We start from the raw sequence: 25353 nt of genomic DNA on the forward strand, positions 1-25353 counted from the left end.
CAAACACCGTGCCAAACCCGGAACAGGTTACTTCTGGGTTTCGATGCTCGGGCATGCACGGAAGCACTAAATCATGCTTTGCACATGTGCAGAAGCGCCGACTCGCGCGTGCGCAGATGCAGCACTGCAGGTTGCGAACGCTGTGGGTTGCAAATGTGCCTCCCGCACGGATCACGTTCACAACCCGAGGTTTGTACAGGTTGTAGGCAGTTAGTTCTAACCAGAGTAGACCCACTGAAATGAACGAGCATGACCAGCTTGCATCTGCCACTTTCCATGGGTTTATTCTGAGTTGAATATGGATGGCTACAACCACACCCACCCACAAACCCTCATCTATCTACCTTTCTAATATTTTTGTAAGAAAAAGTCATCACACTGAAGTTTGCATGGCTGCCAGTAGGTGGCCATGTGAGCAGCATGACAGCAGTGGGTAGGCAGAACAAATGAGTGAAATAGGTAGGCCAGCAGCATGAGTGAGCAAGGCAGCAGAGCAAGTAGGCAGGTGGCCCAGGCAGCCTTCCCATGTTCCCTATCATTTGCTGTGGCATAAATACATGGGCATAAGCCGCCCTGTAGTGCACTGTGACAATAAGGCCAAGACTTCAGGTCACTAGGTGAAGAGGTTTAAACTTTTCCCACCCACTCCAGCCCTGTGTCTACTTTAATTCCCTCTATTTTTGTTGTTACCACGATCAGTGGGGAGTAGGGTAAAGAGTAGGGTACTGTAGGGTACTGAGAGTAGGGTAAAGAAAATAATGGGTGGGGGGGGGAATCCAGTCCCCTGGGTCTGGGTTAACAACCCCTGCTTTAGAGAGTTTTAAAAAGGTAAAGGGACCCCTGACCATTAGGTCCAGTCGTGGCCGACTCTGGGGTTGCGGTGCTCATCTCGCTTTATTGGTGGAGGGAGCTGGCATACAGCTTCCAGGTCATGTGGCCAGCATGACTAAGCCTCTTCTGACGAACCAGAGCAGCACACGGAAACACCGTTTACCTTCCCCATTTATCTACTTGCACTTTGACATGCTTTCGAACTGCTAGGTTGGCAGGACAGGGACCGAGCAATGGGAGCTTACCCCATTGCGGGGATTCAAACCGCTGACCTTCTGATCAGCAAGTCCTAGGCTCTGTGGTTTAACCCACAGCGTCCCTTTTAGAGAGTTTAGGTCAAATCTTAACGAGAGCACGATGCCCTTAAATCTACCGGTATTCCATTATAACTCCAGAGTCTTTATTGGGCTAATGTGCTAAGATCACACCCTTGGCTCTGGTTAGAAAAGCAGAGTGTGATGGGGCCTAACAGTTAAAAGTTGTAGGAGCATGCTTGCCAAAAATCAAGCTCCGCTGACCTTCATTCTTCCCTTTCTCTGTGAAATTCATTTGACAAACACTGTCAGGCAATGCAGATAAGGGGGAGGAGGAGAGTGTTTGCCCCATTTCCAGGAATTCCCCTCACCCCCCGTGCTAAAAAGAGGCCTAAATCCTCTTTTCAGTTCAAAGTGTACTACTCACTTTTCAAAGAGCACAACCTGATCAAGAAAACCTGCCAGAAATATATTTTTAGGGCGAGCCAAAGGAGCCAAGAGTCCAGGATTGCAAATGGATGGGAACCCCCATCCTCCTCCATGCGCGGGAATGTAGCATGGTGATTTCCCACTAATTGCCCAGGGCGCAAGCAGCCAAAGGCTACAGAGCACAGCAAACATTGCAGCATTTATCAGAAGAACCTGCCATCCATGCCCCGCTTTCAAGCATATAGAAGTATTATTTATCCCTTTGGTTTGTCATTACTTTGGCTCTATTACAGGAGTTAAAAGCTTGTTTTACACCAAACAAACTTTCTGCCTCTCAGCAAATCGGCTGAAATACCTGCTGTATCACTGCAGGATCAATGGCCTAATGGCTGAAATTAAACTAGAGGGCAGGAAATGTGAATTCATAGTGTGAATGCAACTAATACAGGACCCTAAGAAAAACAATAACTTTCTTGTTTATACATTGAGCCAAGTAGGAGCCGCAACAAAATGTTAAAGTTTGGAGTGTTTCAGTTAGGCATGCCTTCTTCGAGGACACTCCATTAATATTTCCACCTACCTCCCGTTTTTGTCTCTCCCTAGAGACAATCAGCAACCAGTATCTACTTAGCATGCTCATCTCTCCTTGTTGTTGTTTTTTTTTTGGGGGGGGGGAGTGGAAGTTTCCTCTTAGGTTTATTTATATTATGCTGTATTTCTGCAAAATTTGGGATAATGATATTTAGAGATAACAAAATCTAATTTTATTCAAGCACTGTGTTAAAGGCTGATCCATTAAATGCCTGAGGGATGCATTAAAAAACCTGATCCATTAAAAGCTAGCGCATATAGGTTATGAATCAAAATAATTTTTTTGTCAAACAGATTCCCCCCCCCCCCCCAGCTCTTATCAAAGCTCAGGTACAGAGATATCTGTGGGATAGTGCAGTGATTAATAGACCATGTTCAAACAGTGATCACACACATCGTAGTCCTTTTTTATTGTTTTCATAAGAAAAACCTGTATCAAGTCTTAGTTATTATCACATCCAGATAAAGCTACAGTGCAAATCCATACATAATTGTTAAGAAGTTCATAAAAATCACAGGCCTAGCTCATACATAATGCTAAACATTTTTTTGTTAAACCATGGCTGAATGTTATGTGAAAATTCTGCCCAGGGGCTTAATTATAATGTGTTTACTGCTACCAAAGGCACAATCTTAAGCCACGGTTTGTTATTAGCTTATAAATCTTGGTTTGTTAAACTGTGGAGTGATCATATGTATGAACCCAGCACTTCCTAGAACCATGGGTTTGTTTTTTTCTAACCATCACCCTGAAATGTTTATCCCACTACAAAGGCACAAGGCAAGAGTAACTGGAAAACAGTTCAAACTCATGAAACAGCCATGGCTTGTTTAATCATCTGTGGGACAATTTATGGTTAAATAAACCATGGTTTAGTGTTATGGGTAAACCAGATCACAGTGTAATAATCCAGTGTTATCGCCATTTCTAGTTGTATAGGCTTCACTGAGTCACATTTTATTCCAGAAAGACTAGGGAAGAATACTGTTATAAATCAAACCCTTAAAATTTGCATGTAAACATCCCTGAGGAATTTAAGCATTTAAGACAAGTTCTTTCTCTCTCTCTCTCTCTCTCTCTCTCTCTCTCTCTCTCTCTCTCTCTCTTTCTTTCTTTCCATAACCTGTATATTACTTTACATAAACAGCACATTTAATCTTCTATACAGGAGCAGATGAATCAAGTCCTCTTTTTCTGAGCAATTATGTAATCAAATTTAAAGTGACAAGTTTCGAGATCAATAAAAAATGAAAAGCAGCACTAGGGACTGTCCTATTGCAACATCTCTCGTGGGGACTATAGATGAGAGTAGCAGCAAAGACACAAGACCCCTGGCTCCTATCAAGATTCAGATTAATCATCTTCCTGTCAAGTGTACACCCACTGAAGGAAGAGAGAATTGATAGGACATCCAGAAAACAATGCATTTCAGAAGTGAAAATGAAGAGGCATGTAAATCAGGCTGTGAGTAGAATAAAAGAACTTGAATCCAGTGAAATACATCTCTCTAAGGGTGCTTCCAGGCTGGGAGAACTGGCTAGCACACCATCATTGCTGTTCTGTTTTAAGCTGGAAGTGGAACAGCAACTCTGCTTCTAGACTTCTAACACTCTTTAGCTAACTGGTCCCCCCCGCCTTTCCTCAGACCCAAATGTTTAGAACACCATTGTGTAGAGGAATGGTAAATTAACTCTTTCACTGCACTCTGGATCATAGCCCCCTGCCCCACATCTGCCATTTAGGGCAGGCATAGGCAACCTCGGCCCTCCAGATGTTTTGGGACTACAATTCCCATCATCCCTGACCACCGGTCCTGTTAGCTAGGGATCATGGGAGTTGTAGGCCAAAAGCATCTGGAGGGCCAAGGTTGCCTATGGTTGACTTAGGGGAATGGAAGAAAAAAAAAAAGATATAAAGGCAATGGTATTTGTAAAGGGTAGGATTAAAGTGTTTCTTTTTTCACAGAAGCAAGGGACAGGCAGGCAGGGATTGACAGGAATAGCAGCACAATATTCTTCTGTAAAAGAATCTCTCCAGATTGATAACCCACTAAGAATTGCAGAATTGTAGAGTTGGAAGGGACCATTAGGATGATCTAGTCCAACCCCCTATGATGCAGGAATATTTTGCCCTCTTTACAGAGAAATGCTATACCTTCCATTTAAGGGAACAGTGCAATAATCTTTAGCATGTAAACTTTATACAGCAATAATATTTTCTGGGCTCCAATATCTGCAGTAGCGGCCTGCAGGTGGCAACAGTGAGGCAGCATTGTTCTCCTGGCTCCCCAACGGCATGGGAAAGGGGTTAACGCATGGAGAGATTGGTGTGCGGCAGCTAAGCCAATCTGACACTCCTGCCACCATGTGCTGCATCCCTCTTCCTCTTGGTAAGTGGCAGTGCCCCATGCTGTTGGGAAGCAACACAGTACCACCCACACAGCCCACTACTGAATACAACACAGCATAAGTTCAATATGTTCATTTTGATCCAAAGTGATTTGTTCTATGCTTGCTTTTATATTTCACAACTGCTTGGAGTGCGGTCCAATAGTCTTGCGACTTAAAATTTGTATGCTATGTTCCAAAACTGACAGCAACATGGAATGTAGCATTTTTGTGCAATTCTGATTCCTAGTAATGCTCACAGAAGCCTTCCTATTTTGTTTTTACAACTCATGGTTTGCATGTGGCTCTGTGGATTGGCTGATATCACAATTTTGAATCAGTTGGAAGATAAATTGCACTTGTTTTTCATAACCTTCAATAGATATTCGTTCATTCAACCCGTGGAACCTGATTGGGGGAAAAAAAGAGAGAAGCAGCAATGGGGTTAAGGTTATAACAGGTTAAATAATTGTGTAACAGGGATATTGAATTATGCTCCATAAAAGACTGAAACATGCTACGATCCCTTACAAGGGCATTTCTAGCCACAAAGTTATATGTGATACGACTCCTATTTATCACAAGGATGCTTATTCCAAGATAGCAGATGGTCCATAAGTCAGATGGACTTAGACTGGTAGCTTTTGAAAAAGAAACAAGAGAGTAGAAAGTTGGGATGCATACCAGCCCACTGACCAGGAGTCCTAGCCAGGTCCAATACAACAGAAGCCAAGGAGTGGGTGAGATATGTTTGGCTTTACTAAGGCATATAGATGAAACTGATTTGTCACTTCATTCCCTTTTACCGTGTACCAATGAAGTGTGGCTAAAATGAACTAACCACATATAAAACTTGTTGTGAGAGATTAGAAAAACAAGTATTTTATTACTTTATACCTGACTAGTCTTGAGCTTCTACATTATTAATAAAAGATTCAATCGCAGCTCAGTTCTGAATACTACCTATTAGGGGAGTTCTAAAGGAAATCCTAAAATGATTGGAATATTCATTCATTCATTCATTCATTCATTCATAAATAAATAAATAAATAAATAAATAAATAAATAAATGGTTGCCTATTATATAGGAGCCCTATTTCCAACTACAGCCAGGAAGTATTACATATCTGCAGCCCAAGCAATGTCATAACATAAATGAGGTCCTAAAGAGATGCTTCCATTCCAATCTGCTTTTTATAAGGACAGGTACAAGATCTAGCCCTCCCTCTATTTCTTCGGACTAGTAGGGAAACACTATGGGCATTTTAGAAGTGTTGCTCTCTGTCAAGTTTCAGTTGCCCTGTCTCATTCGTTTTGCTAGTTCTCATCTGGTGTTTTCACTAGGAAGAAATTGTCAAGTAGAATACTGTACCTTGGCAAATCTTCGGGTTTAAATATCACTGGGTTAAATCGATAAATAGCATTTGTAAGGTTGACAAAGTGTCTGCTGTCAGTGTTACCAACACATATACCTGGAGGAGAAATCAGTATTTTGAAAAATTAAAACTGGTAGTGTTGAAGTTAATATTGCATTAGCATCACAGACTTCGGGAATTAGATTCCTAGCTTCCTTTGAGTGGCACTGGAAGCTATCTGCCTTACTTTTCCTTAGGAGGTTTTGAAAATTCTGCCTTTTATTTATTGGAGCAATGGAAGACAGCTGTACATTTCAGAAAAACTGTGCCCATTGCCATGTTTAAATGTTAACTCTTTACATAAGCAGACATTTTGAAACAGACTGCAGGGCTAATTGGTAGCTTTGAATTGAATCAGAATGAAGTTATTAAGGGCAGTCCAACAACTGAGCTGCTCTAAAAGAAGAAAACATATAGCCTAGTTTCAGCCCCATGTAAATCTGAAAAACTTGAGGTACACTGATTGCCAGTTTCCTGTTGACTTTTTTTTTTTTAATGACCACCATCTTAGGTCAGAAAGAGAGGAAAACAAGCGTTTCCAGTCATTAATAGTGAGTGTGTGTACGCACGTACCTGGTGAAGGGGATAAATTAGAAAGAGAATACTCAGAAAATGAAAACAAAGTAGAGGTTGTTGGGTGGAAACAGAAGGGGAAAACAGTAATAATGCATTTGCCAGTACCTGGAGCTACACTGCCAACATCTGGGAAAACATCCTGGATGGTCTGGCGGAAAACCTGCACTCCAAAGGTCTGGTCGTCCCAAGGGCTCACTGGGAGTGGATCAAAGGCACTTTCCATTTCTATCTTTACTCTCTTATCATCAATTGTTTTGTCGACTATGCCCAGGACCTAAGAACACACCCAAAGGAACAAAGAAGTTAAAGTAGCAAGGTGACTTCCATTATGGTATTAGCACAGATTGCAAACTCTTAAGTAACACTTTGCAAACCAACTAAAGATGCACAATCAGGACAGGAGCATTTTGGGACTTCATTGTGGAAGTCTGCTTTCCTGTTACACAATGGGATAGGTAGAGATACAAAGCATTCAGTTTGGGGTTACTGCCTCAAAAGACCTTCCTTTAGGCCCCTTCAACAAAGATACACCCCCAATGTACCAGTCACTTTTGAGGTATTAAATAAATACAGAAAAAGATGACAAGCCAGTTCAGAAGTTTCTTGAATGGGAAACCCAAGGTTTAACTGCAAAAAGGAACACAACCACAGACACGCCAATTATTAAACCTTCTAAAGTCTCCTGGCCAAACATGAGGGCCAGGGTGTGGTGGGGGGAGAGAAACAATAACCTGTTAATTTAACAAACTTTTCAGAATAAATAAAATACCTCATCAACTGTTTGTGACGAATGGATGCGGAAATTCACAGCTGCATTTGCAGAGGGGGGAATAACGTTTGACTGGAGAGGGGAGAAAAAGAGAGGGCTTAAACATGTGACAACAAACCACAGTCTAAAATATGAGCTTCAGAACCAAGGTAATTTCACCAGTAATTTCTGAAGCCAATGCTGCACAGTCCTCAATATTAATTCAGCCTTGTAAAATTATATTTATGCGAAGGTAATTCTTGCCTAAAGTTCATGTTCTTTGCTTAAGCCACTGAATGAAGGTCTGCTTTTCCTCCTTGACAACCTAGGGATCCATTAGACATGCATGCATTTGTTGCAGCCCTGACCTATGATGCGTGGCAGTGAAAAGCTCACTTATTTTAGGAAAAGGTGGGCAGGCCCAAGTGCCTGCTGAAATGAGTACATGTATAACTGGCATCTCCTCCATCATACAAGAAAGGCTTGGGTCTACTTTCTAAATTTCAGAATGAAAGAAGAGAAAAGATGGGAGCTGCTCATATCTCAGTATTCGAAAGCATGGCCAAGGAGTGTGTGCTAAACTGACTTTCCCCCTTATCCTCTCAAAGGGCTGTTGGAAGGTGCAGCTTTATCTTGAGGGAGAATCACATTACCAGGTGAGGAATGCATGGCAAATGAAAATGTACAATTTTTTTGAATGGTGAAATGACTATGGCTTCAATTATAAATGTAAGGTAAAAAGTACATAGTGCTATTGCAATATTTTTAGAAGCAACTATCAAACTTGTTGCAGAAAGCGTATAATGGCTAATCCAGTTTCATTATGACTTGTTGCTAAAAGTTATTTAAAACATGAAGCTTAAATTAATCAGTTTAACTATACAGATATGTTCTTTGCTATACAGTACACTGTACTACTGCATTTACACAGGGCAGTTGGAACCACATGTCACAGCTATACTTGAGAACAGATCTGTCTCTTTAAATATGGGTCTGATCTAATCATGCATAAAATAGGGGAGATGTGGTTTTAAGGTGCATAAGTAGGTTACATGCAGGTGCACATTCCTCCTCAGTTCACCCCTCCACCACCCAAAGTTGTTATTTTCCACCTTCCAGATTCTAGAGAGTAAAGCAGTTGGGAAGAAGGGATATGGGTTCAGCCACCTCCTCATGCACCCCTTCGTGATTTAACCCAAACACCCGCATGCCACACATGATTGAGGCAGACCTCCATTTAAAGACACAGCTTTGTCACCATCATGTGTCGTTTGGGAGACAGTTTTAAAGCAACAGAAAAATGATAAAAGCAAAGCCTACTGTATCTCAGTCCACCTCTGGGTGTCACTCTTTAACTATCATACCAAGTAAAAGCCACTAACAATCCACTTTCACCGTTCTGGCAAGCTCAGGAGCTCTTCCTATGTTACATTTTTGTGGACCTCATGTGCAAGTTTTTTAAGGTTACACCTATTAATGCTAAGTGTGGATGTTACAAATAACAGTTTCAATTACGGCACAGAAACATTGATAAAGAGAACACTGACTGGCTGGGCGATGTGCACCCAACAGCTAACCAGGTTTCTTGCTATGAAATGTATGGAATGGCTCTCTCACCAACTTGCCATAGGAGCTAAAATACTGTGATCATGAAGTTCTATTTTAGTAAAACTCTCCTCTTGCAGGGACTGACTGAAGCGAAAGCTTTCTGCTCTACTAATTCTAGAAACTAAGCCATTCTGAGGACAAGCCACCATCAATAACAAATCCCATACTAAGAGGGCATGAATCGAATTGTCATTCTTAGTTCATGGGATGATGCCAGCAGTGAATATTCAGCATGGGAGGAGAATTTATCATTCAGGGGGAAAGAAACGGATTTGTATTCCTATAATTCACTGGTACTAGTAATATTGAAAGCTGAAAATGTAGTTCTGAGAAATTTAGACCCTCATTACACTTTATGGAAAATCCAATGAATTCGTACTACAGTACCTTGACTCCTGCATGAAACATAGTGATTGCAGTGGTAGTCCGAACTAAGGCATTGGTGGTAGGCGTCTGTTCAAGAAATCTATGTAAAGATTTAGATGACACAAAGTTCTTAGAGATCAGAAGTAAATTAATGTAGGATTCCGCATTCCATAAGTCAATACCAAGTCAATACCTGAGCCCGGCTTCGGCTGGGGAGGGCAGGATATAAATAAAATTTATTATTATTATTATTATTTTAAATCAATAAATGTACATTTGTTTCTCATTTTTTGTGCTCTGTCTTGCCATCTTCCCTTGAGGTTGCATTTAAGAGTATGGTTGCATTTTAACCACTGTCCATTCATTTCTTTGCTATTGCTTCATGAAGTGGGCACTTTACTGAATATTGTTTGTGCTTGTGATATGCGCCTCCCCACACCCTAATGGACTTATTATTTTGCAAACTTTTTAAGAAAAATGCTTTTAAAAATTGTGTAGTGGCAGCATGCTCTCCTGCGGTATCCCAGCATAGGAAAGCTCTTGTTGCTGTAATAAAAACGTGACGAAATATCATGTTTCTTTCTTACCTTCCAACAAGTGGTCCAAACAGCCACAAATTTGACATAATGACATTTAGAGGGAAGCTGAACTGAAAAGCAAAGGGGAGAAAAGCAGTACACATCAGCAAGTCTGGATCAAGAGAATGGTTTCTTTAAAAAACAACCATGCTTAAGAAGTCTTCTAAGTGAACATGTTCGAACTTTCCTGTATGCAGGAGACAGGCCAATGGAAGAACTGTGTGGGTAGGGGGCAGGAAGAGAACTGTGCACATAGAAGCAACACGTAGGAGAAGGGAAATGTTTGTGAAGTTCTGGATCAAACCAATAACTACAAGGATAGGGTTGCAAGCACAGCCCGTCAGAGATCTAGGCAGTGGTGGAGTTCACCGGGCAGTGGAGAGCAGGCGGGGGTGGGGCTGGTGCACGTCCCGGGGGCGTGGCGCCCAGAGCAAGTGAGGGGACAGCCGCGATGGCACCCCACTGGGATCGCGCTGCCGGGGGTGGTGCGCTCCCCCCGCACCCCTCTTCCTCCATCAGTGGATCTAGGATGCTGCTTGTGGACAAGTTACACAAAAAGCAACTGCAATGAAGCTTTCCAATACAATACAACTTTCCTATTGAACAACCTTTCCATCAAGTAGCTGATATTAGCTTGCTCCAAGTAACAAAGCATGATTCAGCAGTATGGGAATGACTCCCATGCTAAGTCTACACCCGCATGCTTCAATGAGTTTCCACTTGGATCAAAGTATACTTTGCTGTTTAATTCAAACTGCCATACTGTAGCTTGTGCTTGCCTTCCAAACAACAGTTTAAAGTTGCCCTGGTTTGAAGAAAAGTATGGTCAAACCTTAGTTTTCGAATGTCTCGGCTGCTGAAAGTTTTCAGAAGCCAAATACCAAAAACCTGGAAGGGAATGCTTCTGTTTTCAAATGCGCTTCAGAAGTCGTATGGCTTCCAAGGCATGTTTCTCAATTTTCCCCATTGAACTTGCTGACAACCCTTTGATCCTTGGTTTTCGAACGTTTTGGAAGTTGAACAGACTTCTGGAATGGATTACATTCCAAAACTGAGGTTCCCCCACAATAGTTTGATTGCTCAGATCAAGACAAACTGTGGTTTGATCAAAGTAGGAAGAAACTGAAGAAAAAGTTTGAGATTTTGGGAGTACATGAGAACTATAACTGTAAATGAGGCTTTGATGTTATGTGGGAACTGAGCCGCTGTGCCAGAATGAAACCTGTTTGGGGGGGGGGGAATGGAAAGTTGCTATGAACTCTATCAATTGGGAATGACTCTGAAAATTCTAAAAGTCTGACTAGCAACAAGTTTAGAAAATCATAAGAGATCTAATGTTAACACTGAAAATTTAAGGTCACTTCACTGAAATCACATGAAAGAGTACATATTGTTGAATACTTACATCTGGTGCCAATTGCTCAAACATCAGGATTTCAGGCCCATGACCAAACAGATTGGGCATAGGATGCTGCTCCAACCTATAACAACAAACAGCTATCTGACTGTAACAATCAAATGCAAGACGAAAAATAAACAGGCTCCACTCCTATTACTTTGATTCATGAATTTAGGCAGAAGTCTGCAATGTCTTAGTCATCTTAAAATTGCTACTTTAGTTTCTGCTACAGATAAGTATCATGATGAAGTTAGATTTCAAAACAGAAGCTGAGTCAGTGATAATTTGAAAGCTGGAGGAAATTCTCAGGAAGATATGCTATAAATCTGATTTATTTCATGTTTAAACTGGGAAGAGATCATGCCACAATCTGAATGGAGGAGGGTAAAAGACCACTGCAGTGCATCTTCAACATTATGTGAGGCACTGTTCCCATGCAAAACCAACACTTATCCATATACTGAGGAACAGGAACAGTCTTAAGCAAACAGAATGTGTGACAAGACGCTGGAAGGTGCCCCATGGCTGGATCTAAATGTGCAACAGTTCCAGGCTCATCACAAGGGCTGGTGGTAGGTTTTCTAAAAATCAAACTAAGCCCTCCCTCAGTAAAGGCACGCATAAACTTCTTCCCCACTATATCATCAGTATGTATTATAAAACCATACATACACTTTCTACTGCAACAGGTTTCTAAATATGTTTCTAAAAAGCATTTGCATTGCCTTCTAAAAGGCTGTAGGCACCGACAGTTTTTGTTTGGGAGGGAGCTCCATAACTCTTGGGCTACGGCAAAAGCAGCCCCATTTAGCATTCTGGTAGATTTCAACAAACAGGTTTGTCTCCTCAGATGATTTGCACGCTTAAATAAGGAGAACATGTGACTTAAATATGCATGTTGTTGTTTAGTCATTTAGTCATGTCCGACTCTTCGTGACCCCATGGACCAGAGGAAGCCAGGCACTCCTGTCTTCCACTGCCTCCCGCAGCTTGGTCAAACTCATGTTCATAGCTTTGAGAACATTGTCCAACCATCTCATCCTCTGCCGTCCCCTTCTCCTTGTACCCTCAATCTTTCCTAACATCAGGGTCTTTTCCAGTCTTCTCTTCTCATGAGGTGGACAAAGTATTGGAGCCTCAGCTTCAGGATCTGTCCTTCCAGTGAGCACTCAGTCCAACATAGTGTTCTATAACCATTAGTGTCCCTTATTTCTGAAATACTGAACTGGCAACTCAAGGCACTACAGAGCAAAATAATTTATGTAACATCTCTAGGCTACAATCAGAATGGAGCTTATTTTTAACTAGACAGGTATAGGATTTCACTATTACCAGGAAAGGAAAATACTCACTTGGCTAATGCTTCAGAAAGAATACCAATACTTGTCCTTTTAGGTGGTGCAGAAGAATGACCAGGCTCTGATGTCACAGTGAAATTTGCTGTAATGGCACCCTTTTCTGTGATACCTATTCTGATAAGTTGGGGGAAATCAATTATTTAGATTCAGGATGTAAGAATTCCCTCTCTATCTTCTAGTTAGACAACCATTTTGACATCCCTGCTATTCCATACAGCATAGTAGGATCTCTTGTCAATGTCCCTTTGGCTCCCTCAGCTCTGGAAAACACCACACCTACCCAAGATCAATTTTTTCTATCACCTGGCTACCATTCCCCTTTCAGCAATAGTGCTCAGGAAGAGGAAGTGGTAACAATCCTAAACTAGGACCTGTTTACTAGCACATAGTACTCTATAGCTGGGGGCTATTCCAATGAGACACTCACATTACATAGGTTAATTAGTTATACTGACCCTAAAAGAAGATGAGGCGTAGTATACTTTCGTAATAATCAACAGCAGGGCTGTCTTTAGCATATACACTGCCGGGGTACAAAGATCCACCCAGTGCCCCCAAATTTAGTTTAGCCCCGAAATTAGGGAAAAAAGCAGCTCGCGGAATGCATAGTGCTCTCTAGGCGCATTTTTGCAGAAATGGAAAACTAAAATGACGTGCTGAAACATATCTGTAGTAGAGCCCTAAGTAAGGTAAAGGTAAAGGTACCCCTGCCCGTACGGGCCAGTCGTGTCCGACTCTAGGGTTGTGCGCCCATCTCACTTAAGAGGCCGGGGGCCAGCGCTGTCCAAAGACACTTCCGGGTCACGTGGCCAGCGTGACAAGCTGCATCTGGCGAGCCAGTGCAGCACACGGAAACGCCGTTTACCTTCCCGCTAGTAAGCGGTCCCTATTTATCTACTTGCACCCGGAGGTGCTTTCGAACTGCTAGGTTGGCAGGCACTGGGACCAAGCAGTGGGAGCGCACCCCGCCGCGGGGATTCGAACCGCCGACCATATGATCGGCAAGTCCTAGGCGCTGAGGTTTTACCCACAGCGCCACCCGCGTCCCTAAGAGCCCTAAGTACTAAGTAGTTAATCAAAGAAAATGCCGACAATTAGCGAAAATAAACATTTTTTTTAAAAAAAAAATTTCTCTATATGAATTTGAACTGTAAGTGATGGAATTAAATTCAATTTGCAATGTTTCACTCGGAGTCAGCAGCACCTTTGACATGACTGGCAGGCAGGCGGCGCGAGATCAGTGGTGTCAAAGGTGCCACTGACCCCGCTGCCACATAGCAGCTCAATACAATACGTAACATAATATTTTGATGTAAGAGTTAATTTCGCGTGCGCGGCGCCATTGAGAATGACAAGCACTGTCATTGAGTCTGACAAGTGCCGCGATTGTGAATGACAAGCGCCATCAAATCTGACAAGTGCCATTGCTGGCGCAGTGCATCTTTGGTAAATGAGCGCACACAGTCGAAAGTCCTTTAGTGAAACAGTAGGCATACATTTCGGTAATACCTAGGTATATATTATATGTATTTTGTTTTTCTAGCTTGATCAAAATTATTTTTTATTTCATAGCAGGTAGATAGTTAAAGCTTAGGCAGCTTCAGCGGTGGGCACCTGGTGCCCCCCAGAATTCGGTGCCCGGGTGCCCCGCACCCCTTGCACCCCCAGGTAAAGATGGCCCTGCTCAACAGCACGGATAGGCAAAATGTAGGTGAAGATTTACTTAGATTGTTGATTCCTCACACTACAAGTAGATCAGGAACAATGTTTGACTCCCAATTGTTTAAAGAGAGCAACAATTGCATTTATTGTGGCAAGTTCTCATCATTTCTTACTTACGAAGCTACTGGTTTCTCTATTCCAGTGACAATACCATCGAAGATGAAGCTTCCTTCATCAAGCACGAAAGAAAGTTGAATTCCTCTAGATTCCAATTCAGCCACAATCTTCATGGCTCCTTTTCGACCCCCCACCTGAAAAGCCCACAACAAAGTCATCTCACCAAATGTCATCTCATTCTGCCTCAGGCAGCAATAAGCATCCAGTGCTTCAGTGGAAAAAGACAATTGCTATATAAATATATATATATATATATATACACATGGGACGCAGGTGGCGCTGTGGGTAAAACCTCAGCGCCTAGGGCTTGCCGATCGCATGGTTGGCGGTTCGAATCCCCGCGGCGGGGTGAGCTCCTGTCTTCGGTCCCAGCTCCTGCCCACCTAGCAGTTCGAAAGCACCCCTAAAGTGCAAGTAGATAAATAGGTACCGCTTTATAGAGGGAAGGTAAACGGTGTTTCCGTGTTCTGCGCTGGTGCCGGCTCGCCAGAGCAGCTTCGTCACGCTAGCCACGTGACCCGGAAGTGTCTCCGGACAGCGCTGGCCCTTGGCCTCTTAAGTGAGATGGGCGCACAACCCTAGAGTCTGACACGACTGGCCCGTACGGGCAGGGGTACTGTCAGGGGTTCAGGGAGAGAGGCACAGATGAGGGAGGAGACTGAGAGCGAGGGGGAAGAATCCAGGAACGAGGAGGAGGAGGAGGACAATGACTTGAGGGTTTCCATGAGTCTTTCAAGTGAATCGGAGGATTCCCAAAAGGGGGCGCCCCTGGTCAGGCCAAGGGGAGCCACAGGGGGGACTCGTCAGGAGCAGGGGAGCAGCAGGGAAACCCCGAGTGGGAGTTGGAGATCGGGGCCGGCTTCCCCGCCGGAACAGAGTAAAGAGGGTGGAGTTCCCAGTGTGACAGACGAAGCAGAGCAGGAAGCAGAAAGGGGAAGGAGATCGGGGCAAGACGTCCTGCCGGAAGGGGTGGAGAGTAGTACAGAGAGTAGTGTAACTGTCAAGAGGAAGGTCAGGGGTAGCGAACGCGCGCCAAGTTCAAATGTGGAGGCGCGCGGAAATGCGGAGAGCCCGGACGAGGAGCCTGGTCCCAAAGCACGGAGGAGGGGGGAACAGGCGTCTGGGGACTCAGCGTCAGGGGAAAGCAGGAGGGAAGGAACCCAGGGGGGCAGAAAGACCCTGCGGAAAAGGAAGGACAGGAAGAGGTGGACCAGCACAAGGAAGGACAGGAAGAGGTGGACCAGCACCTCTTAAACTGGTGTGGAGGCGGGACTGATTCAGAGGGGACTTCAGCGGTCTAAGCGTAACAGACGTGGGGCTGCGCGCCTCGGCTGTGGAACAAACAATGTACTTCAATAAAGACTTTTGTAAATAAAGTGGACTTGGCGTTGGTCTCTTGTGAGCTGGGACCTGAGGCGGCCCTGACAGGTACCTTTACCTTTTTATATATACACATACTTCTACTGGAGAGAGCAATTGATGTGTGGTGCTCCAAACCATTTAACCTTGCACCTAATGAACTAATTTCATTCCAATATATTATTTGCTGAATCTTGCTATCGGCCTGCACTCAGAGGTAAATTGTGGCACTTAATTCCTCAAGTGTAGCAGCCATTAGGCTAACACAAGGTTAGGGAACCTCCAGCTTCCAGGCCAATCATGGCCCACCAGGGTCGTTTCACCAAACCATGTCTGCCCAGCCATTAGCTGACATTACTGGCAATGACAGCTGATGGGCGGAAGGCCAGGGTTTAATCCTATATTGCCTGTGTGATCCTTTATCCAGCAGGGGAAATATTCTCTGTTAAAGATGGAACTGAGTTCAGCACAGGATTGGGCACTTAAAAGAGAAGGAGAAACTTGCAAGTCTTTTTCAAGTCTTCCCAGTCTCAAACAAAGGCAGAGAACTGGAGTAATCCCCTCCTTTGCTTGCAAAACCCACCTCTTTTTCTGCCTTCTCTGACAAGTGACAGGAGGGGGGGGGGGAGGAGAGGTGTGTCTTGCATGTAAAAGCATCTTAAGGCACTTGGCAAAAGCACCCTCCAGGCTGCTTGCAAGGGCACTGTGCAAGTCTTCCCGTGTTTCTCTTTTAAACCCTTGACACTAGGTTTAAAGGGTAAGCAAGGGAGACTTACAAGGCCACAGGAGGGATTTTGACAGGCAAGTGGCCTTGCTCACTTGCCAATATGTGATGTCGTGCTATTGGACAGGTCAGCAACCCCACCCACCTGTCACATTTGACATATGAAGCCAATCCTGATGAGGAATTGGCACCCAGAGTCAAAAAGGTTCCCCAGCCCAGTCTAAAACATACTCAATTTTATGCAATGCAAGTAGTACAAGTAACATAATCCACCAAACTCTAATAACAAATCCATACATTTCAATATAGCTTCTATTATTACATCAAATTGTAAACGCAGTGAAGACAAGCTCCTAACCCTCAAAACTTTTTTTTAAAAAAAATTGGGGGCAGTGTGGGGCCGGATACAGAATTGTAATGCTAAACAACACAAAAAATACACATTCTTCTCCCTATGCAAAGCAAAATCCATATTCCTATGCTGTCGACAGTTGACTAGTCAACAGGCACCTACCACTGCAGTGCATGGAAAACCTTTTATCAGGACAGCACAACACCATTAAGGAGTCTCCAGGTAAAAAGAGCAGCAGGCTGACCCACTCAAGTTCAGTATCTACTGTTTCAGCCTTTGGAATGAGCTATAAATCTAAAATAAATAAATACGGGGGAAATTAAAGACACACAGAATACCTCTTCATCATGCCCAAGGCCAATATAGAAAGACCTGTGAGGTCTGTAATTTCGTCTCAGTAAGAATTCTAGAGCATGCAGAATCCCCTGAGGAATAAAAAATAAAATGTTAAACACTGTCTATTTAGCACCTTGGTTACAGAACCTGTTCCATATTAACAGCAACTGTTGTGGGGCAGCATGAAGGACTGGTTTTGCCCCAGATTAGAGGGTGGGATTTGAGAATCCAATGGCATTGTACTAACCTCTGACTGAACCAAAACACCATTTATTTGCATGAAACTTAACTTTGTCAGTTGACTGGGAGGGGATTATAGATCAAGGTGGGAAAGTCCAAATCACAGAGCTAAAAAAATAAATAACGCTTTCAAAAAAATCCATGTAGATGATTTGGAGCAGATATTTAGCCTGTTCTTTGGAAGAAAATGGAGGAAACTGTCTTGTGGAAATGCCTGTGACTTGGAATGTGGTTTACTGGATGAAAGTAGTGAACACTGAACTTTCTGTATGAGCTCTGGTAGTCAGTTCTTGCTCTGCTTGCTGACTTTATCCAGCTAGCTGCTCCCTCTGGAACCAGTCTCCAGGTTCCTATCATCTTCTTGATTTCCAATTGTCAGGGGCAGCAACCCACTGACCTCCTTCCTCCTTCCTTTTCTCCTTACTTTCAGGACAACCTTTGGCCCAATGGTGTCCACACAAATAGCACACAAATAGCAATAAATAGATTATTGGTCATCCTCTCCCATCTTTGGAAGAACTGTACGGTTCCCGTTGTCTTAGGAAAGCAAACAACATCCTGCAGGATTCATCTCACCCGGGACACAGTCTGTTTGCACTACTGCCTTCTGGCAGGAGATATAGAAACATCAAGTCAAGGACAAATAGACTGAAAAACAGTTTCTATCCAAGAGCTGTGGCCTTTTTGAATGCTGTAACTCGATAGTGTGACCTGGGAGTTTGATGGGTGTTGGTGTGGGTGTGGCTGGAATGTGGTTTGTTTGGTTGTTGTTGTTGTTTTGCTTTTGTTGTTTTTAAGGGATGGCATCCAATTTCGTTGCACTTGTGCAATGTTGCACTTGTGTAATGACAATAAAGAATCTATTCTATTCTATTCTATTCTATACTAAGTCATCAATTTAAAGCAAAGCAAAATATACTCATATGGCTAAAAGGTTCTTTTTAAAGTGCACTGATTTATGTTTAGCTTGCAAAATAATAATAATAATAATAATAATAATAATAATAATAATAATAACAACAACAACAACAACAATAATAATAATGGGAATGCTTCTCCTCACACTGTGAACAGATAATAATAATAATTTATTATTTATACCCCGCCCATCTGGCTGAGTCTCCCAGCCACTCTGGGCGGCTCCCAATCAAATGTTAAAAACAGTACAGCATTAAACCAGTGAACCATCATTAATGTAGCATGCCAAACTTTGTGAGACAAACACTTTGCACCCCACCCACCCTGCAAAACGAGGTACATTTACAAAATACATATACCATAACAGAGTTTTTGTTATCGAGAGTTCCTCTTCCATATATAAACCCATCACGTTCCTCAGCAGAGAAAGGGTCACTGACGTCCCACCCATCTGGAGAAGCTGGAACAACATCTATATGTGCAAGCAGCATGTAGGGCTGCAGCTGAGCGTTAGACCCCTGGATGGTGAATAGGTGGCTATATTCCCCAATAACTTCATGTTTAATGAATGCTGCAGAAAACACTGCAGGAAAAGCTTCAGGGAAGAAAAACAGAAGGGAAAGAAAATTAGCAAGGGTTCCTCCAAAGTTTGAGGTTAAGGATTGGACAAATCAATGGGGACATATTAACCTTTGGTATTCAGTGCAACAGTTGGTATATTATAATGGCTGATATATTTCAGAAAATGGGTAACTGAAGGTTGAGGAAAGGCATAGCACACATCTCTTGCTGGTCCCACCACCCTATGGGGTGGAGGAACAGAGTTTAAAGCAAACAAAAGGATAAAGTAAATTATAATAACAACAACAACAACAACAACACTGTATTCAAATTGTTAAATAAAGAAACAAACAACAGAAACAATGAAAGCCACTCTTCATATAATTTCAATCTTTTCTGAGAACCCAGTAATTTTACCTGTTTGACTGGTATTGGCCATGAAACGTATAAGACCAAAACCATTCTACATTAATCTACTCTTGCATAACAACTATAGCTCCTGCATTTATTACCATACTAAGCGTATATGTCAAGTGCTCAAAGGTCTTCACATGGGGACAGAGGTCTTTCCCAGGCCTACACAGAGATACTAGGGTTTGTACTGGCACGTTCCGTAAGCAAAGCACACTCTGCCATTGAGATGCAATCCTTGTGTGTAATTTAACACAAAGAGATAATACTTTTTTAAAAAAGAAGGATTTATTTACAATTGTAGAAACCTGTATTTAAAAGTTCCACAGCTGCTTCAGTTCATTAACTTGCATTCTACTCAATAATAAATCACATTTTGTCAGCTTAGCACTTTAGTTTTGTCGATAAAGACTCTTCTTTTACGACGCAAAGATTAGATACTCAGTTAATGCCCATTTGCTAGTTAAAAGAAGGAATTTAAGTTCAAATACCTTTACGAATATATGGCTCAAATTCTGCCAGGGCTGTTGTATTTTGATCATTTGCTGAGAAGGAAACTGTTTGCATTCTGATGGCACCTTACATAAAACATAAAAGAAGAGATTTTGTAACTTTCTCAGACAGGCAATTATTAAAACAACAGTGCAATGTGAATACTCTCCTTCCCTGCAAAATAATGTAAAGGCTGTCAAGATGCCTATTCAAAGGATTAGAAGTGCCACTACCAGTTGGATGACAGAGCCTGCAAATGTCATTCCCAGTTACAATATTTCTGAGAATATTGTGAATGGCAGCTGGGTCTGGAGTCTGCTGCATTGCTGAATGATGTGCAGGATCACACATTTAGATGTGCAAATGGTGCCCCTGATCAAGTGGCTGAGTGAGATCCCCAGACTCTATTAAGCAAGAAGATGTCTGTACATCTTGTATCACATTTCATTTTCATATAGACAGTAATACGAATGAATGAAGTGGAGTCTGCACCCTATCCCCACCCCCAATCCACATGATTTCATTGGCAGGGTCTTGGATCATATGTACCTATAGATGATATCTACATGAAACCACTGAGTGGGGTTATCCAGAGTTTTGGAGTACGTTGTCAGCTGTATGCCAATGACACAGTTTTACTTCTCATTTACATCTGCAGGTGAGGCAGTGGACATGCTGGACATGCTTGCCTTGGCAATGGACTGAACGAGAGCCACAAACTGAAGCTCAGTCCAGATAAACTAAGGCACAGTTAGTGGGTGGTTACTTAGACCGAATGGATGGGAGGTTGCTTGTTCTTGAAGGAGTTACACTTCCTCTGAAGGAGTGGGTATGCAGCTTGGGGGTACTTCTGGATCCTTTACTGTTGCATGAGACTCAGGTGGCCTCAGTGGCACAGAGTATCTTCCATCAGTTTTGGCTGATGGCCCAGCTGCACCCCTATCTGGACAGGGATACCCTAACTTATGTTGTCTATGCTCTGGTATCCTCTAGGTTCGATTACTGCAATGTGTTATGAATGGGGCTGCCTCTGAAGACGGTTCAGAAACTTCAGCTGGTGCAGAATTTAGCAGCCAGGTTGCTCACTGAGGCAAGATGGTTTGAGCATATAATGGCAACTAATAGGCAGATTGGCTGCCTATTAGTTTCCGGGCCCAATTCAAAGTGCTGGTTTTGACCTATAATGCCTTAAACAGCTCAGAACTGCAATATCTCAAGGACCACCTCTCCCCATGTGAACTGACTCATATGCAAGGTTTCCCCAGTATGGAAATAAATTTGAAAGCCTTGCTTACTGGGAAAAGCAAGCTGAGTGTGCTGGCTCCGGGAGGCTGGAGATGTCTGTGGGTGGTTCCAAGGGTTTGAGTAAACACGTTTTTGTGTATACGCAGAACTCTTGGAACCGAACCCCTGCATTAGATGCAATTGTACTGTAATTGGTTTTAATGTTTATACCTTGTTGTAAGTTGCTTTGGCTCACTTCTGTGAATAAAGTGACTAATAAATAATAATAACAACAACAGTGATACATTATATATTAAATGATTGATGCGAACAAAATTAATATGTTTTTGGCAGACATTCAAAGAGCAAATAAACAGAGAATAGCGCTGTATGACAGGCAGCCAGAAAAGTAGAAGCACCAAATTTGAGGGAGCAACAAAGAAAAAGGCTAAAGGCTAAAGTCACAAAATGCAGACAGCCTATAATTTTGCTCTCCAGAATTACCATCGGTGACTCTCTATGAAGAAGCCTGAGACAGAAACATTTACTTTGAAGAAATGAATACCTTTTCCACCTGATTTCATCATTGCATTTGTGACTTCAGAAACTAACTTGTTTTCCCACAATTACATGGTATAAATTCTACGTCCACAGCTCAACAAATCAACATTCTTCAAAGGTACTTAAATACAGGAAGATCAGGAACTATAAAATGCCATCTTATTATTTATTATGTGTTTAAAATTCCACTGACTACTACACAATAAATAAAATAGACAGAGAGCTGTCAGAAAGGTTTATAATCTAGTAGACATACTGACGCTGCACAAATTGAAGTCAGTTTGATGGAGAGAGAGAAAAGGCAGGACCTTTAATGCTTAAACATCTGGGGAACAGAGTACCCAAAGAAATGATTTTTCCTATATGAAAACGCCCACATGAACTTGCCCAAATCTGCATTGGAGTCCAAGCTCCAGGTGCCTTCACATTCAGAAGCTAGTTAGATGGTGACTTGGAAAATGACTTTTCAGGGGCTGTGTCATGTGTGTGAGACATCCTTGTCAGACAGCTCCATGAGGCACCAACATCATCATCATCACCACCATTTAGATAGCACATTTATAACTAAAAAAGCTCCAACGTTTTTAATATGCGATCTGTAGTTCTGACTTTTTGTCTGATTTTGATCTGAGCTGTATTTCATTCTGCTTCTACCAACTGCAGTTGATTATTTAAATTGTACATATTTATTCTTTTAGCTAGCTGGACTCTGGATTTGCAAAATTCTTAAATAGCATATGAATATAAATAAATAATAAATAACTAAATAATAAAACCTCCAGAGTTCTGGTACATTCATAGCATAATGACCAGATTGAACTTACTGACATTGGCAGTAGATAATAAATGTACCTTGACTAAAAAGATAATCTTATCATTAAGAACAAGATAACTAGAAATATCAAGGGTTGGCTAAACAGAAAAGACACACGTCCTCACTATCAGGCTCCTCCCACATGGCTATTTCCCATACAGAAACTGTATGTATACTGCAAACAAGTCTCCTAAGTTGTTTTCTTGTAACCGTAAGATACAAGCACGGGTAGACTGAAGGATATCATATTGTTTACACAATCCAATGCAACAAACTATATGTAGATAAAAATCAGGCCTTTAAAAGAAACATATTGGGAAACAAAGTAAATGCAAAACCACCCTGTCTTCAAGCAGCTCACTTCTCAGACATGAACCACAAATCTGTTGATTTCATGTTATAGACACTAGAAATACTCAATATGCCCAATGATCATGTACCGCTGTGTAAAAGGATAGTCCAACGAAGGATTCGTCCACAGTCCTGTGCCTAGAAAGCACAAGTCTGAGAAGTTTTCTGCTTGTCCAGTGTTTTCTACACACAAGTCCAAGCGGTTTTTAGTTTTCCCTGCTATTTTCCCTGGGGAAACCTGCTGTTTACCACTGAATTGGAACAAATGTCAATTTGCAGAAAAACCGATTGATGTTTGTTCCAATCCAGCAGTAAACAGTGGATTTTCCTGGGGGAAAGGCCTTAAGTAGCATCCCACAACTGGGTATAATGGAATGCATTATTGCAGAAAATGATGGATGCACAATTTTTACAATGCACTGCATTGGGTTGTAGCTCATGATAATCCTAGCCAGAGCAGTCTCACTGAAATTATAAAACCTAAGTTAGCCATGTCTATTAATTTCAATGGGTCTACTTTATACAACCCTATGATCTAATGGTGTATTTGGGGGGAATCTGTAAGAAATATGAGCATCCAGGTTTTTGCACTGTGGTGGTGCTGAAAACCATTGAGTCTGTGAATCCTATTGTTCACTCTGCAGAGGAGAATGCAAGCTGTGATTCCATAGTTTTGTGTGTAATACAGTGGTACCTCGGGTTACTTTGCTTCGTTCCGGAGGTCCGTTCTTAACCTGAAGCACCACTTTAGTTAATGGGGCCTCCTGCTGCTGCCGGAGCACGATTTCTGTTCTCATCCTGAAGCAAAGTTCTTAACCCGAGGTAATATTTCTGGGTTAGCGGAGTCTGTAACCTGAAGCATATGTAACCTGAAGCGTATGTAACCCGAGGTACCACTGTATAAAGAACAGTAAATATTCAGCTACTATAATGTTAATATGGGGGCTGTTCCAGTACAGCAAATTGACGGCTGCCTGAAAAATCATCGGCGGTTTTCAATATACATCACATTACCATGACCAAATCTTTTGATTCCCACATTAACTCGGAAACTATGGCAAGTCCATGCTCTGCCTTTTCACAAGTGGTTTGCTTTCTCAAGCCACACACACTTCTGTTGGTTGAAACTGGGGCAAATAAAGGATATCGAAAGAAAGACATTGTAGATTACCCTACAATGGTATATGCAAACCTTCGTATGTATATTCAGAAGTTTGTCCCACTGAGTTTAATGAGACTTACTCTCAGATAAGTGTACAGAATTGCAGGCGTAGCTGAAGGTGGAGGGAGGAAGACTCACAGAACTGTAGAGCTGGAAGAGACGCTGAGGGTCATCTAGTCCAACCCCCTACAATGCAGTCATTATGAACTCCTACGAGTATAGCACCAGAGGGTAACCCGCCCCCCTCGAAATAACAATGCACACCCCACCCCCTTCCGAGACCCCTTTAGTTACTTGAAGAAAAGGCTGTTTCCTCATAAATATGATAACCGAATCATAAACCGGAAGCTAAAACGAGGCTGCAATCCTAAGCGTGCTTCACTTGGAAGGGTTCTCCCATCAAAACGAGCAAAGAGAAAATAAGTTGAGAATGGGGTGTCCGTGTGAAACATGCCGTCATTCCTCTTTCAGAAATCTCACAAAAACTCGCCCCACCCTGAAACGCCGTTTTGGCTCCAGCGGTGCAACTGAGGTTTAGATCTGACAGGGGAAAATGGGGCTGACCCACTGAACTCCAACTCCCAGCAGCCCCGGCCAGCGCGAAAAGCTGGTCAGCAATGATGGGTCCCGCAGCGACCCCTGCAGCTCCAGGCTCCCATGTTTGACTTGCAGTATGTACTTTACTTCAAAATGAGGCAGTGTGCAGCCCAGCTACGTTTGGCGACCCTTCTTCTCATTCTGCCGAACTGTGCCCCGAAGTCCTACCCAAACGGCAACACTGCTTTACCCCTCCTGCACCCTCTTCCTTAGGAGACCGTGCAACTTTTACTCTGAGGGAAGCAGCTCCCGCCGCCGCTTCTTCGGCCCCTCGACCCATTTTATTGACTTGTGTTGAGTTTACCTTGCAGCGCCTCTTTGAGCTCCCGCCGCTCTTGGGGACTAAACGCGGGCTCCAGGCGCTGCTGCCGGCTCCTCCGTGCCCAGAGCTCCGGAGCCGGCGAGGGGCTTCGCGGAGCGTAGGTCCGGGCCAGGACGACGGCCAGCAGGGCCAGCACAGTCCCGCACAGCGCCAGCAAAGCCACCCAGAGAGCCCCTCGCGCCCGGCCGCTCAGCGCCGCCATCTTGGCGCCTTCTGGCCGCCGCTCGGGGCCCCTCGGAGATCGGCGCGTCCCCCTGCGAATCATTAATGGAGCTGGTTACTCATCACAAGACTCCCCGCCGGTGTGGGCTCGAAGCGTTTACCGAGCTCCTCGAGATTTCAGCGGGACTCGGCTCCCTCCTAAAATAATAAAAAAATGGCTAGGCAACACAAGCGTGTGCCTGCGTAATATCGGCCGCGTTTGGGATTGCAGCAGCTCTTCTTGGTGTTAAAAACAAATGGGGAAGGAGAGCAGCATGTTGCAATCCTAAGGCTGCTGCCATTCACAATTACCTGGGAATAAGTCCCATTGAACACATTGGGGCAGGG

General features: G+C 43.0%; 1 protein-coding gene across 3 annotated transcripts; it reads right to left on the minus strand.

The window, feature by feature from the left end:
* Nucleotides 1–2491: 2491 nt before the first annotated feature.
* On the minus strand, nt 2492–25336 carry PM20D1 (peptidase M20 domain containing 1). 3 transcript variants are annotated; one of them, XM_028734357.2, is made up of 13 exons: nt 24787–25334; nt 19773–19859; nt 18669–18904; nt 17154–17240; nt 14381–14514; nt 12536–12655; nt 11190–11265; nt 9794–9855; nt 9228–9306; nt 7254–7325; nt 6590–6758; nt 5866–5965; nt 2492–4901 (listed from the first exon to the last, which is right to left on the minus strand). In XM_028734357.2, the coding sequence occupies exons 1-13, from the start codon at nt 25067–25069 to the stop codon at nt 4775–4777; spliced, it is 1632 nt and encodes a 543-aa protein (XP_028590190.2). In that variant the 5' UTR covers nt 25070–25334; the 3' UTR covers nt 2492–4774. The 3 variants fall into 3 exon arrangements, with proteins under 3 accessions (XP_028590190.2, XP_077785143.1, XP_028590191.2); XM_077929017.1 differs by lacking the exon at nt 7254–7325 and having other exon boundaries at nt 24787–25336; XM_028734358.2 differs by lacking the exon at nt 5866–5965 and having other exon boundaries at nt 24787–25336.
* Between the last annotated feature and the right edge of the window lie 17 nt (nt 25337–25353).

Source organism: Podarcis muralis, chromosome 5 (genome assembly GCF_964188315.1).
Source record: "Podarcis muralis chromosome 5, rPodMur119.hap1.1, whole genome shotgun sequence".
NCBI lineage: Eukaryota > Metazoa > Chordata > Lepidosauria > Squamata > Lacertidae > Podarcis > Podarcis muralis.

Excerpts from the sequence above, each read along its gene's own strand:
- PM20D1 (XM_028734357.2), bottom strand. The coding sequence starts at position 25,069 with ATGATTCGCAGGGGGACGCGCCGATCTCCGAGGGGCCCCGAGCGGCGG. Across the intron at positions 17,241-18,668 it reads ATAACAAAAACTCTGTTATG|GGGATTCTGCATGCTCTAGA; the intron begins GTATATGTATTT and ends TTTATTCCTCAG. Across the intron at positions 9,307-9,793 it reads TTTGGACCACTTGTTGGAAG|ATTTCTTGAACAGACGCCTA; the intron begins GTAAGAAAGAAA and ends ATCTTTACATAG.